We start from the raw sequence: 13,670 nt of genomic DNA, 5'->3' as shown, positions 1-13,670 counted from the left end.
CTGGAGTATTGTGGGGTTCCTTTAGTTTGGTTTGATTTTTTCTCATCAGTTCATTTTAAAACCTTGCAAAAATGTTGCAGTTTAATGATGGCCACTTTTTTGTGCTAGATCTTAATTCCTAAGCTCGACTTTTAAATTAAAGTCTCAGGTAAACAAAAATGCACTTCTTGATTGGGCTCTCCAGAACATCTTCCACTGTGAAGACAATGCAAAATCCTCCACCTTCAAAGATATAATTAGATGCTGCAGAACAAGCATCAATGCAGGAATTCTTAAGTTGCAAACTTCCTGAGGGAAACCAAGTATGGTAGATACAAAACTGAAGGTGGAAAAGAAGACCAAAGCAACAGAAAAGAAAAACAGAAACAAAACCCCACAAACACAGTAATGAATGAGAGTTATAAACAAAGCTACTGAGAATTCACTGAAATTCCTTCAGAGGGTTTTTTAGAGGGGAAGTAAGCTTTCTGTTGCTCTGTTTGCATGTGCTTGGACTTTCTAATTGTCAATTTCTTTAATAAAAATGAACTGCCCTAATATAAAATTGCTCCATTAAGTATATATTATTTTGTAAGAATTTGGCTGCCAAATTATCAATGAATTTTTTAAAAAGCACTAAGAAGAAAACTGAATAAAAATATAGATAATTACCAAAAACCTTTGAGAATCTTATTAATAACATCATGTCATAAAAAGTTTTAAGACCATAAATAACTGTGTTCAGGTTTTTTTATATCCTATGTATAGCTGAAGAATTTCAAACCAGAAAGCTGTTAAAATATCAAATACATGCTCATATTTGCATTCTGTTTTAGCTACAAGCATCAGTACTTTCAGGCAAGCTCGGCCACTTCAGTGAAATGTACCAGAAAGAAGAGTCAGACAAGCTGCTTACTGTACCAAACAACTAAAAATAACACTTATCAGTTTATTTGTAAACTATGCCCTAGTTACACAAAACATTGGAAGAATGACTAATGAGTTTTATATCTGAGGCCGATTCAAGATCTTACTTGAAATTTAAATTGTGGTTACCTTAAGGAGACACTGTACTTGGGATAAAAGATGCTTCTATACTGAACCCAGGTCCCAGTTTCCTCTTCTGCGTTCTGGTCTTCTATTGAAAAGAGATTGAATGATGCAAACCTTCTGACAGATACTTGTTGGAGATGCACATCTTTCAAGTGCTTTTTCCTCAGGACCTTTGAAATGAAGAACAAATTAAACATTAACAATAAAGCAATAAAACAAGAAAAGAACAAACCCATGTCTTTTTGAGTGAAGAGGGAAACCATAATGGATATGCTATCAGCTAGCAGTTATGAATAACAAAGTCAAGCCTGAACAAAATACAGAGGTATTGATGGCAGGAGTCAAGAGAGAGAGTTATGAATTATGTCTCAATAACTAAAGTAAATGTACTGTGTTCAGAAGCACAAAAAGTTGCTTTTTTAACTCAAGCTCCAGCAAACCCATGCAAAAATTAGAGGGCCAAACTGGGTTCTTCCCATCCTCTCATTCTACCAAGTTTCACAGCCCAAGCAGTGCCCTCCCCAAGCAATTTCTGTGCCACCCACTGTCCCTATAGAGGAGGAAAAAAGTCAACAACAAAAAAGACAAAGGTATCTGTTGTAGAATTAAAATGACAAACCCAAAACATGATCCCCACAGTGTTGTGTGTTCCCCTGACAGATTCCTTCCTAGCCAAGAAGTTTTCTGCTGCACACTTGCAGAGATGCTGCCAAAGTTCCCTAAGTTGAGAAAATTGCTTCCTATCCCAGGCCCCAGACTTTCAGACACCACAACTCTATATTCCCCAATCAGGCCCTCATAAGGGGACTGACACACGAGCCAGACTTCAGGTGAACCCCAAAATACTCTGAGAGCACCAAGTTCAGTGCTAAGAGACCGAAGATTTCAAGGCAGTGACAGAGACAGAATGTCATCTGCATTTCTTAAATGATTAAAACACTTGTTCAGGAAAATGAAAACGTGGGCTCTCTGTCCTGTCTAGTCTGCTGCACTCAGCCATCTTTAGGGAGTGAGGTATCAACCCCTCTGTGCAAGAGAACCCAGCATTCAGCTGCTTGAGCTGTGCCATTGCTCAGAAGACAGCCAGCATTTCCCTGCCAGACAAAAAGATTTATTTCTAAGGGCAGTGATGTGGAAGGAAACATGTCCTAGATTTAACTTCTTTCTCCTAACATTGGAGAGAATATATAAATAATTGCCATTGTATTTTTTAAATTTAGGTGCATATGCAGTCCCCAGTAATGGATTAAAAACCAAAAAAAAAAAAAAACAACCCACAAACAAAAACAAACAAAAAAACCAGAGCAGAAAATAAACTCATGCCTATAAATTGATAAGGGTACAAGGAAGACCTCCATTGAGTAGGACAGCACTGCAATTTAAAAGTTGTTGTCACCTAGAGATAAGTCAAATGAGAAACAGCTCTCCAGAATTATGAAATTTGAAATAGAAGCTTTGCATACAGGATGTGTACAAAAAAAAAAAAAAGGGGTCAGTGATTTTTTTGCTGTGTTAACATGCTTTAACTGAAAATGTACTCCCCTTTAAAAGCCTTACAGTTTGGGGCCATGACCTATTATTTTGCAGGATATTTGGAAGTACTACATATGTGAGCAGAACAATTATATTTGCTACACTTTTGGTACTTCACAGCAGGTCTGAGACATCAGGCTTACTGCTTTTGGAGCTATTTTCATTGGCAGGTCTCATCATGTGAGAGGCATTTTCCATGAAGTATTAAAAATGTCTGGGTGCTGTCCACACTACTTTGTAACATGTGAGAAAAGTACACACACAAAAAATCAAAGCAGGAAACAAAATTAAAAGACTAGCAAAATTAAGACCTTCATGTAATAGCTGTGTGCCTGAAAATAAAATGGACTATCTTGACAACTAAAGAAAACCAGCAAGACCTAATTTTCAGAAAAGTGTGTTGTTTGGGGACTTCTTTAAAGCAATAGCAAGCCATTACTAGCAGGAAAAAAAATACAACATACAAGTGGCAACAACAGTTTTCTATTTTCAGTTTTTGCTGTACAGAGACATCTTATAGCCACTCTGCAAAATTAATTCCCTGGGTTAGCAGAAATTCTCATGAGCATTTGAACACTCAAAAGAACATTTCTCCCACAGCCTCAAACAAAAATCAAGTGGTCTAATATCTGAAAATTACAACAACAGGTCAAATATTTTAAAACCCTACGTAAAACTGAGAAAATAGCAGAAATGGAGAATATGTTACATCATTTATATCTAACTCTGTATTTTTTACATATGGATCAAAGTGGGGGGGTTTCTCAAGTCTATTCCTAAGAGGACCACAGTTGTGTTAAATAAGGTACAAAGATAAATTGCTGCTATAGAATAACCCACTGATAAAAACAAAATATGATAAACCTATCTTAACTCATCACCGAAAATGTTCTACAACAATTCTGGCAAAATATTACCACAGATCTCAATTTCAATGCCCTTGGTATTTAATTACAGTATTAGAACCATGTTTAGGTCTTCCTATAAAACCTAAAACTGGTTGATAACTCTTAAAAGAAAAAACCTCACCAAAAAAGAATCTCCCACAAACAACATGGAGAAAGGCAGTCACCTGAAATTCTCTGTACTTGGATATCCTTGTTTTAGGCCTAGCTGCACTAAGAGCCAAATTCAGTAGCAGCTTATGGTCTACAAACCTCTGCCAGTTCCCTGGCAGTGACTGCAACATGGTATTTTGTACATGCAAGAAAGTTTCTACACAATCAACTACAATATAACCTGTAACTGCACTCTAAATATCATCCATAGGACTATAGTATTTACTTTTATAAATAATTTATTTACCCAAGTGTTTTATCCAACCACAAATAATTTACAAACTCAAGACTAACAAAAACATGGAAAAAAGATCTGAAGCACAGGCACCCTACACAGAGAGAAGAGCAGGAAGAGATGAAAATTTGTTTAAGAAGTGCTCCTCTTCAGGGAAAAAAAGTGTCACTGACCTGTCCTCACTTTAGCTTTTATTTTTCACTTCTGGAAGTTAAAGTACATTAGCAGGTGACAACATACTCTCAGGCACATGGTGTGGCTCTTAGGGATGGCCCTGGGCAGGGCTAGGAACTGAACTTGATGATCCTTGTGCCTCCTTTCCTGCTCAGCATAATCTGTGACTCTGAGGTTTGTGTGAGAAGAGCAAGAGGAAGGCAACAGGCAGGATTAAAAAAAAAAAGCTTACAGATTTCATGAAAATTTCTCTAGGGAGCAAATGTACATATAGGAAGGAACCTAAAGCATGCCTATTGCTCTAACTTCCCTGCTGAAAACTACTGACTTGATAATGCCTTCAGCCACAGAGACTGGCAGAGCTCAAAACACAGCCTTTGAGAACTGATCCAGTCATTTACAAATGCACAGTAAATGGGTAACTTCCCTTGGCGTTTTTTTAAATGCAAAAAATACTTTTCTTGATTCTGACAGACTAAGTTTAAAAATATTGTCAAACTTCAAACTCAGTACATACATAAAACATTTCATTGATAAAGAGCACACAGGTAATTACGCAAACCCCTGGTTCTTTATGCTAGCATCATAGGATACCTCATAAAAGCTTTTTTTTCTTAATTAAATCAGCGAGCATGCACTCAAGCATCCTTACCTTAGTAAATCAATTTGTGTGTGCACTGAAAGAAAGCAAATTCAAGATATAAACACACCACAGAACTGATTTCACGTAAGGCGTTATTATAAGCCGTATGAAAAGTGCTTTTAAAAACATTGTAAGAAACACTTTGACAGTGCTCCTTTAAAAATGGATTTAAAGGGAGGTTGATACCTTCTTCCAATCCATAGATAGATCTGAGCAGCACTGTATCAAAGAGCACAGAACTGATTTTTACTTCAGATATACCAGTAAGATTAAATTGATCCTTGCTCATTGTACCATATAAAAATCAACAGAAAAGCTAAAGAACATGGAAAAATCAAGAGAATCTGCAGAGGTAAAGGTCACAGATCCATGTAGTTTGAGGAAAAAAGAGAAGCCTTCCCCCCCAAATACCTACATGCACTCTTGGACAACCCCAGTCTATGGGGTTGTTATGAAAAGCTCCTTATGATTTTAAGAGACAGGAACATGCCAAAGGCACTACATGTTGAGAAGAAATAACAGCTAGTACAGCCACAGAGTGCAGCTTACATAGGCCGCTAGAACAGAAACCTACAAAGACAAACCTGATATTCCTACCAGTAACTTTGACATTTCCTGCTTTGGAGTATAATAAAACAGAAGTTGGTCCTGTTTAACAGGACCAGCAAATTTCAAACTCAAAAGCACACATGAAGTGCAATATTGATGTCCCCAGGCTTCCCACTGTGACCCAGCTGCAGGCAGGTGCCCCTTCCAACCTGGCTGCCAACACTGAGTCAGTGCCACCCCTCCATCCTCTGTCAATAGGCAGCTCCAGATGTCCTCTGCACAGAAACAAACACTCAAGTGAGGGCTGTAAATTTCACACCCCATAACAAAAACAGTCAATGAAACAGACTAGGATTTTTAAGTCTTTATGCCTACACTCATCTGCAGAGGAATCCTTTCCAGCCTTGCACTGTTCCAAAAGGGTCTAAAATAGTGGAAGGCTGCAGCTGAGGAGCTGCTGTTTACCACAGCACAGATGTCACCACTTGCTCCTTCTTCCTCCTCACCTTCCTCCAGGCACAGCCCCTCAGCAAAATGCAGTTTTCACAGCCAGGTGAGCGGGGTCTCGCCCCAGCTCCCCCCCAAAGGCAGTCTGAGGTGGCAGCCAGGACAACCAGCCCCAGCGGCATCGATGGAAGGTGTCAAACCATGGCCTGAAAATCCCCTCGGGCAGTAGGGGTGCCAGCGGGATGCTGGTCCTCCTCCTTTAACACAGGCCATGAGCAGTTTGGGGGATCGACTGAAGGCACACTTTAGAATCATAAAAGCACAGAACAAGCTGAGTTGGAAGGGACCCATGAGGACCATCGAGTCCAACTCCTGGCCCTGCACAGGACACTGCAAGAGTCACACTGCGTGCCTCAGAACATTGTCCAAATACTCCAACTCTAACAGGCTTCAACTCTTGTCAGGCTTGCCTGACACCACTTCCCTGGGGAGCCTGCTCCAGTGCCCAGCCATCCTCTGGGTGAAAAACCTTTTTCTAACATCTAAACCTCGCCTGCTCAACTTCAGGCCATTCCCTTAAGTCCTGTCACCAGTCACGAGAGTGAAGGGATCAGCGCTTGCCCCTGCGCTTCCCCTCTCTTTAGAGAGGGTTAGGTGCATACATATATATGTACATATTTTTATTATCGCATTTTCCAGGGAGAGTGGTGCAAGCCCCTTTACGTGACCCTCCTCCGCAATCCTCCTGGAGGGGCGCGGGACCCGCCTCACCGCCGCCCTGGGCACAGCCCGGCCCGAGGAACAGGGCGAGCCCCCGCGCTGCCCTCAGGCTGCGCCGCCGCCCGCCCCGCCATGCCGCCCCCCGCCCGCGGGCTCCCCCTACCTGTCCGAGCAGCCGCCAGCGGGCTCGGGCCGCCGCCGCGCCGCTCGCCCCGCACCTGCCCGCGGCGGGGCGGCCCGCAGAGCCGGCAGCCTCGGCCATGCGGCGGCGGGAGCGCCAGGAGCTGGTGCGGCGGGAGGGAGCGCTGTCTTGGGCGGCGGGGACGCGCCGCTGAGCATCCAGCGGCTGCGGGACCGGCCGGGCTAGGGATGGAGCGGGAGGAGGGGCGCGGCCATCTTTGCTAAGGGCAGCGCCGAGCGACTCTCGGCGGCCGAGGAGGCGCGGTGCCCTTCAGGCCCGGCACGGCGTGGGTGCGCCTCAAGACAAGTCGCCCGTGGCCACCGCGCCCGGGGACAGGACTGGGTGTGGCACGGCGACCGCCCGGGAAAGCAGCCCTAAGGAGCGTGCCCGCCCCGCCGTGGGTCCGCGTCCCGGCGCTGACATCAGCGGCGCTCGGCCGCCGCGGCTGCTGAAGCGCCCTGCCGCCATCTTCGTTACGGGCAGCGCCCCCGGGAGCGCTGCCGCCCGGCCGGCCGGCGTCCGATCCCGGGCAGCCCCGGCGCAGCGGGAGCGGGAGCGGCAGGAGCGGCGGCGGCGCCACGGCCATGGCGAGTGCTTGGGCGGGCCGCGGGCGGACGGGCAGCGTCGGCGGGGAATGGGCCCGCGCCGGGCCCGGCCGGACACGTGGGGCCCGTCCCCTGCAGTGCTCCTGCGAACGGGGTTCAGCTGCTGCTGCTGCCCATGGAGCCTCGGGAGAGAGCGTGGGTTTGGTGTTAGATGATGGGGAACGGAGCGGGGACGGCTTCTCCAAACTTTCCCTGTGTTCTGTCCAGCGTTTTGACGTGCGCGGTTGCAGCTCCCCTTCCCCTCAGTTTCACTGGAGTTAAACTTTAGGCCGCCCGGAATGTTCAGGTTAAAATGTGGGTACCAGTTGTTAACAAACAGACAAAGTTTAACTTATTCTCATTTGATTTACGTAGTGAATCAATCACATTTCTTTGAAAGAAGAAGTTTACGCTATGTCTGTTTCCTCTGTATGTATGTATATTTACGCCTGAAGTTTACATTGTGTATATTTCACACGCACAGTGTAAATGATCAGCAGTTCGGGGTTTTCAGAAATTTCACGAATTTTTCAGAATTTTTCACGAAATGAAGGTTAGGATGTGCTGCGTTGGACTGCGGAATCTTCTCCAAAGGATGAGCTTCAGTGCCAAGTACTACTCTAAGCATAACCCTGCTCAAACAGTGTGTCCTTTCAGTAAAATTGCACCAAAAAAGTGCCACATCCTTGGCTGTTCAAAAAGTACATGCACCCACAGGACTGCACCACCTGGAAGCATCCTGCCATGCAGATTCTTTTCCTGCAAGGTATAGTGTTAAATATAGACCTAATACCAGCAACCACCTTGGCACATCTGTTAAGGGATCCAGCCATACTTTTCACATGTTCAAGAAATATACATTTCCCAGAGGATTTTAAGCAGAGGAATAAAGTCCAGGATATCAGTTACATTCAAGGACATGTATCATTGTTCAGCTTTCCTATGCTGTTTTGACATAAAGCTGCATTTCGGTTGATTTTCCTGCTATTGTAATTTTGAAAAAAATAGTATCTTCCAGACTTAGGTAAAGCGTCAGGAGAAAACTGCAGGGAGAGATCAGCTAGTGTAGAGGCAGTGTCCAAACTGATTATACCAGACTGAGCTGTCTCAAAAAACACTTGACTTTTCTGTGTAGACCAGTAAGGTCATGGTTTCCATCATATTAAAATATAACATAATGCTCACATGTTCTAAACTATATTTTAAGAAGTATTTGCATTGATTTCTGTAAATAAATATTGTGTAATTGGATGGCAGTATATCATGCACAGAGTCAGAAAGCAGTCTGAAATAATTTTAGGTCTTCTGTCTCAGTGTCTCTAATACAGATTTTGCTAGAGGTATTATGAAAGTTTACTGCAGTATGACAGCCTAGAAACTTATTTATATGCATAAGTATTGTTTAAAAAGATGTTTGTTTTGGTTTATTTGATCCTTAAACGTGTTTTCAGATGGGTGTGTGGTTGTCCTAAAATTGTTTCAAATTGACAGTGTTTCTTCAGAGGTGACACAGAGGTTGTCTTGTTGTAGCTCTTATATTTGTCACCATGAAGTAAAGAGTTCCTGATCTGTGTCTCAAATGTAAGCAAATGTTTCAAGGAGAACACAGGAGGTCTGGAGGGATGAGAGTGTGTGTTCAGTTTACTCAGTGGAACTTCACTAACACAGTTGTTACAAATGTGGCTCTGTGTCACTGGTCCCAGGATGCAAACATGGCTTTCACCTGAAAGGGGGCTGTGCCTGTTTGCTTTGGAGCAAATGTTTGCACATAAGTTGTCACTGAGATCCTCTGCTATCCTGAAAATCTTTCAAGATTGCTGGATTTTCCCCAGGCAGGGAGGTGTACTGTACCTCTTAATACATCCCTACACTGTCACCACCAGCTCTATATAATATTTCCAAATGAATACAATGGGAATTGCTGAAAGCAAAAGAAGGACAATCATCAAAAGATTCATAAAGTGTGGAACTTGTCAAAATAAGTTGTGGATGCTTAAATTTTACATAGGTATAAGGGGAGACATATATGAGATATAGATATGTCATATATGAGAGAGACTTTTTAACCAGAAACTATGTTCAGGGTAGGAAATTACTGAGCTAAAAATGCTTAAGGCTGGGGAAAATCATCTGTCTTGTCCCATTCTTTTGCTTTTCTAAGTATCCATTTATGGCTCCTGTTTTATTTGGTTGCATTGTGTTTGGGGCATGGTGTTGTCTTAAAACAGTTTTTCCAGTGACTGGGTGAGGTGGTACACCTTTGGTATCCAGCACTTTGTTCCTCTTCACCAGTCACTCACTTGCTCTAGAGCTTCTCTAAAAGAGCCTTCACAATTTCTTTGCCTTATGCCAGGTGACAGGGAGGACTTGTCTGAACCAGTGACAGACACCCTCAGCTCTCAGCAGTGGTGTGGTTTCTGTTCATAGGGAGTTTGGTAACTGGAGCAGATGGTTTCCCTTTCAGAGTCTACTTGAAACATTCACATTTTGGGTTTTATGTGTTTCTGAAGACAAACTAGGAACAAACCAACATTCCTTAATGGAAAGTGGAAACAGGATATGAAGCACAGGCTGCTTTTTAAGCTTAGACACATTCAAATCATACCTTGAGTGTTTTAAAATGCTACCTTGTGTGATCTGTGCAAAACGGTAGTGTAACATAACTTGTGAAGGTTGCTACTTGATCAAGTGAGATTTCACAGCATGCTAGAGGAAGTAGCATTGCTCTAGTAGTTTTAACACACTTTTAACATTTATTACAATAGAAGATAGCTTTGTTGGCAGTGAGGTAGCAGTAATCCCACATTTCATGGAAAACCAGATCCTTAAACTTATTCCTGATAAAATTTTTGTGGAACCCATATCAGTTCACTTCATTCTGCAGGTAATGAACATTTGTATTAACACTTGAGGAGGTGGAGCAAGAACCTGAATGAGCTGCTGGGAGTCGGAGGTACAGGGACAGAGGTGTGGGCACTATTGTCTAGGAAAGGAAATAAGAAATTACACTCTAAAGACAGGACATTATGAAAGAAAACTGTGAAGAAGGAAAAATAATGGAATTCCATAAAAAGTAAAACCTAGTTCTAGAACAGGAACAAACATATTTACTTATAATCAATTCAGAGCATATATTAATAGTACCCTAAATTTTGAAGAGAAGACCTCAATGTGTCAAGTAAAGCACATTTGACAGTGCCTCCCAAAAGATCAGGAAGAGTTAAAATAAAACACATACCAACTACTGTGGGCTGTTTTTTTACTCTCATATACTTTAGTAATAACACAAAGGTGATTTTGGGCCTGTGGCTCAGGGGGTATTGCCTCAATGTGTTCAGATTGGTGTGCTGGCTTGTAGCCATTGTTGTCTTTCCTTACTTAGCAGGAAGGAGCAAAAGTCCCTTCCAAAAGGAAGCAAAATACATCCATAGTAACTTCAGACCTTTTGCACAAGAACCTTCTGAAATCAGAGCAAAAAAACTGGAATAACATTTCACCAACATACAAAGTTATGACAAAGAGGATCAAAGAAAAACTGAAAGAATTGCACAACATGTATACACTCAATTCAAGAAGCCCAAGGGTAAGTGGCAAACAATACAAACATTTCCCATCACTGACTAAAATAAAAGACAGTGAAGCTTTCCTGATAAAAAAATGCTGGTTTACTCAATTTCTTAAGTAAAAATTTTGAATATTTTAATAATTGTGCATAGTAACAGTTTGTGTTTAGAACAGCTTATACTTGTTATGACAGTGAATTTACCTTAATTTCTCCGTAAGCAAAAGCAAGTAAAGATAAAATAATCACCTGATTTTTGCATGAGGAATACACAACATAGTAAGTTGCAAGAGCAGTTGCAGGTGATCTGAGCCTTCTGTGAAATTTAGAGCAGGTAGAGGTGCTTAAGTACCCTAACTGAAAAAACCTTTCTGCTGTGTGCAGTTCCTTCTTCAGTATGGAATATATGTTCTGTCATTTGTTACAATTTGTTACACTTGTGCTGTACAGAAAAATGACTGTATATAGGGATTCAAAGGAAATAGTATGCTGGACTTGAAATATTTTTGTTTGTATTGAACAGATAAGGTTTGGAGAGAATGTGTACTTTGAAGAGAATGGCTGCATATTTCTTGCAAAAGCAGATGATGGTAAGGGATTTCTCTTCCTAATATGGTAGGATTCTTTAAAAAGGTACACATGTATCACTTAGTGTTCTTTTCTTGCATTAATGCTTAACTTCTCTGTTTCTTAACTAAAAATACTTTTATACAATTCTGTACTAGAGTAATAATTTTAGAATCCTGCATCTGAAAAGGGGAGGTAAAGAGAGAGAATTGTATATGTTGTTACTAAGGCAAGTTGCTGGAGGGGAAAGAGATAAGACGTTTCTTTGCAGAGCCCTAACTTAACATTTTGAAGAAAGGAAAAGAACATCCATGCTTTTTTATTTCTGGGGGGGGTGGGGGGTGAAAGAATTTCAAATTTTATTTATTAAACACAACCGTGCTTTAGCTATCTGAGCTTTAAAGTTCAATGTTTAGTAAAAGCCAAGATCTACACTTTTGAAATATTTTTAGTAATAAGTACAGGACTTTCTTCCTCGGAACTGTAATTTTTTGTTTATTTTTACAAAGTGCATTTGCAAATATCTTGCAAGACAGGTATTTGTTATTGATAAATTCCAGAAGAATGTTTGTGAATATTGGAGACAGATTTGCTAAATACAGACATTAAAAATCACCTTTCATTTTGACAGTGTTTTAATTACAAGATTTTTTGCTATCTCTTTTCCTATCTAATAGATGAGGGAAATGCTAAGATTTTATTCAGTGTTGAAGATCTTGGCTTTTCTGATGCCTTTATTCAACGGATCAGAATTTCACCAGATCAGAGATACATGGCCATCAGCTTAAAAAGTGAAAATTCTGAAGAGGCAACCTGCATTATTATGAAACTTGGTAATCTTCCTGTAGTGGAAAAAGTAATTCCAAGTGTATTTAGCTTTGGTAAGTCATTTATAAATATCCTGTGGATCACACAAGCTTTCAACGTAACATCTTTTTTTTTCTTATGGTTTCTTTAATGCTGCATGATTACAGGCTATCTGATATGGATGACAGGGACTGCTTCCTGAATACAAGTTGTCCTTCACTGCAAAAGCATTTATATACATTACAACAGTCATAATTTTTTCCATTGAATCCAATATGCTATATTCAAAATATAGTGATGTGACAGTTTGTCATATAAAGATCTTTTTGGGGGATGTTCTTGTTGGTAAACCCTTGAAGCTACAACTGAAGTCACTGGTAGCGTGGAAGTGCTACCTACTAGTGAGTATTGGCTGGAATTTCAACTGGAATCCACGATGTGGGTCACACTTCAGAGCCCAGTGAAGTCAGCCTTGAATCAATTCTTTCAGAATAGATTACAGAGCTTTACATAGCTGTTAAAAGAAGCAGAGGTAAATGGAAGTGAATGGGAAAACATTATTTTTTTTATAGCCTGTTAAAGAATATAGCAAAAAGAGTATAATAGTATGTATACAGTGTTCCACATCTTATACTTTGGATTATATTGCTAGATGTCATCAGGTATATCTAGTGCAGTAAGCAATTTACCTGGGCAGAGCAAAGAAATAAAACTCTATGTAAAACTCCCTTGTTAAAAAAATGAGGAGTAGCAAGAATTTAGCGTTGTGTTTCCACACTGAAGATTATGATACCTGTTGAAAAATAAACATGAAAATTTGCCAGTGACATTTTACAACACATTTGATTTTTGAACATCTATCTAGGTTGATCCAGAAGAATCAATACAGTTAAGAGACCAACATCCTATTGCCTAGATAGGTGTGAGAGATAATAAAAGATCAGAATAGTAAATTCTGTAAAAGTTAATGCTAAGGCAAGGTGTGTAAAAGTAACCTGTAAAGGTAAGTCAGGTGTTAGTGAGGTACAGAAGTAGTGCAATGAAGCACAGAGGTGCCTCAATTATGAGAAAAGAATTAGGTCTTAAAACTCTTTGCAAAATTGATGGGCTTGTATTGAATTATATAAAAGAGTAGGGAGACAGACAAAAGTTCCTGAAAATTTACACCTTGATTTTTCTGTAGGCTAGGCTATAGAAAAGTCTAGATTTGCCCTCCAAAGGCTTGTCTTCATAGTGAATCCTCAGCCACCTGTGCACTTTGGAGACACATTGCTGTTCAGAAAGCAAAGTGTTTGTGTTATTTTGGTGTTAGGAATTCCTCGGGTTTTGTATTGAAAATCAGAATTTATGCATAAGACACATACAGCAGATTTTAAAAGCACATGTGTTAAACATCATTCTGTTGGCTGTAGGAGCAGGAGAGATGGCAGGAATGTGGCTGGATCAGTCAGAATAACTTCAGAATAACAAGGTTCCTGTATTTATGCCTTTCTATGTTGGTGAACGCATACACAAGCATAGAAAACTGGAGAATTTTTATCTCAGCAGTACCCATGGGGCACATGCATCATCTCTTTT

At 41.0% G+C, this 13,670-nt stretch overlaps 2 protein-coding genes across 7 annotated transcripts in view; one reads left to right on the top strand and one right to left on the bottom strand.

Moving 5' to 3' along the window:
• Positions 1-6,975, bottom strand: part of CAMKMT (calmodulin-lysine N-methyltransferase) — a 212,371-nt gene extending 205,396 nt beyond the window's left edge. For both annotated transcript variants that reach the window (XR_007777096.1, XM_009091232.4), the window contains exons 1-2: positions 6,555-6,975; positions 1,036-1,202 (exon numbers count right to left, since the gene is read on the bottom strand). Coding sequence is in view for 1 of the 2 variants with exons in the window: in XM_009091232.4 (XP_009089480.1) it covers positions 1,036-1,202; positions 6,555-6,653 (266 nt within the window). In the remaining variant the exon portion in view is untranslated. The remainder of the gene's footprint in view (positions 1-1,035; positions 1,203-6,554) is intronic.
• Positions 6,976-7,062: 87 nt separating this feature from the next.
• PREPL (prolyl endopeptidase like) overlaps positions 7,063-13,670 on the top strand; it is a 19,449-nt gene continuing 12,841 nt past the window's right edge. For 2 of the 5 annotated variants that reach the window (XM_018915236.3, XM_018915217.3), the window contains exons 1-4: positions 7,172-7,922; positions 10,539-10,739; positions 11,242-11,308; positions 11,963-12,166. In XM_018915236.3, coding sequence (XP_018770781.2) covers positions 7,704-7,922; positions 10,539-10,739; positions 11,242-11,308; positions 11,963-12,166 — 691 coding nt within the window. In that variant the 5' untranslated portion in view covers positions 7,172-7,703. The other 3 variants (XM_050972202.1, XM_018915227.3, XM_050972203.1) reach the window with 3 other exon arrangements.

This window comes from Serinus canaria, chromosome 3 (assembly GCF_022539315.1).
Source record: "Serinus canaria isolate serCan28SL12 chromosome 3, serCan2020, whole genome shotgun sequence".
NCBI classification, from domain to species: domain Eukaryota; kingdom Metazoa; phylum Chordata; class Aves; order Passeriformes; family Fringillidae; genus Serinus; species Serinus canaria.
This window is presented reverse-complemented; position numbering and strand designations above follow the sequence as displayed.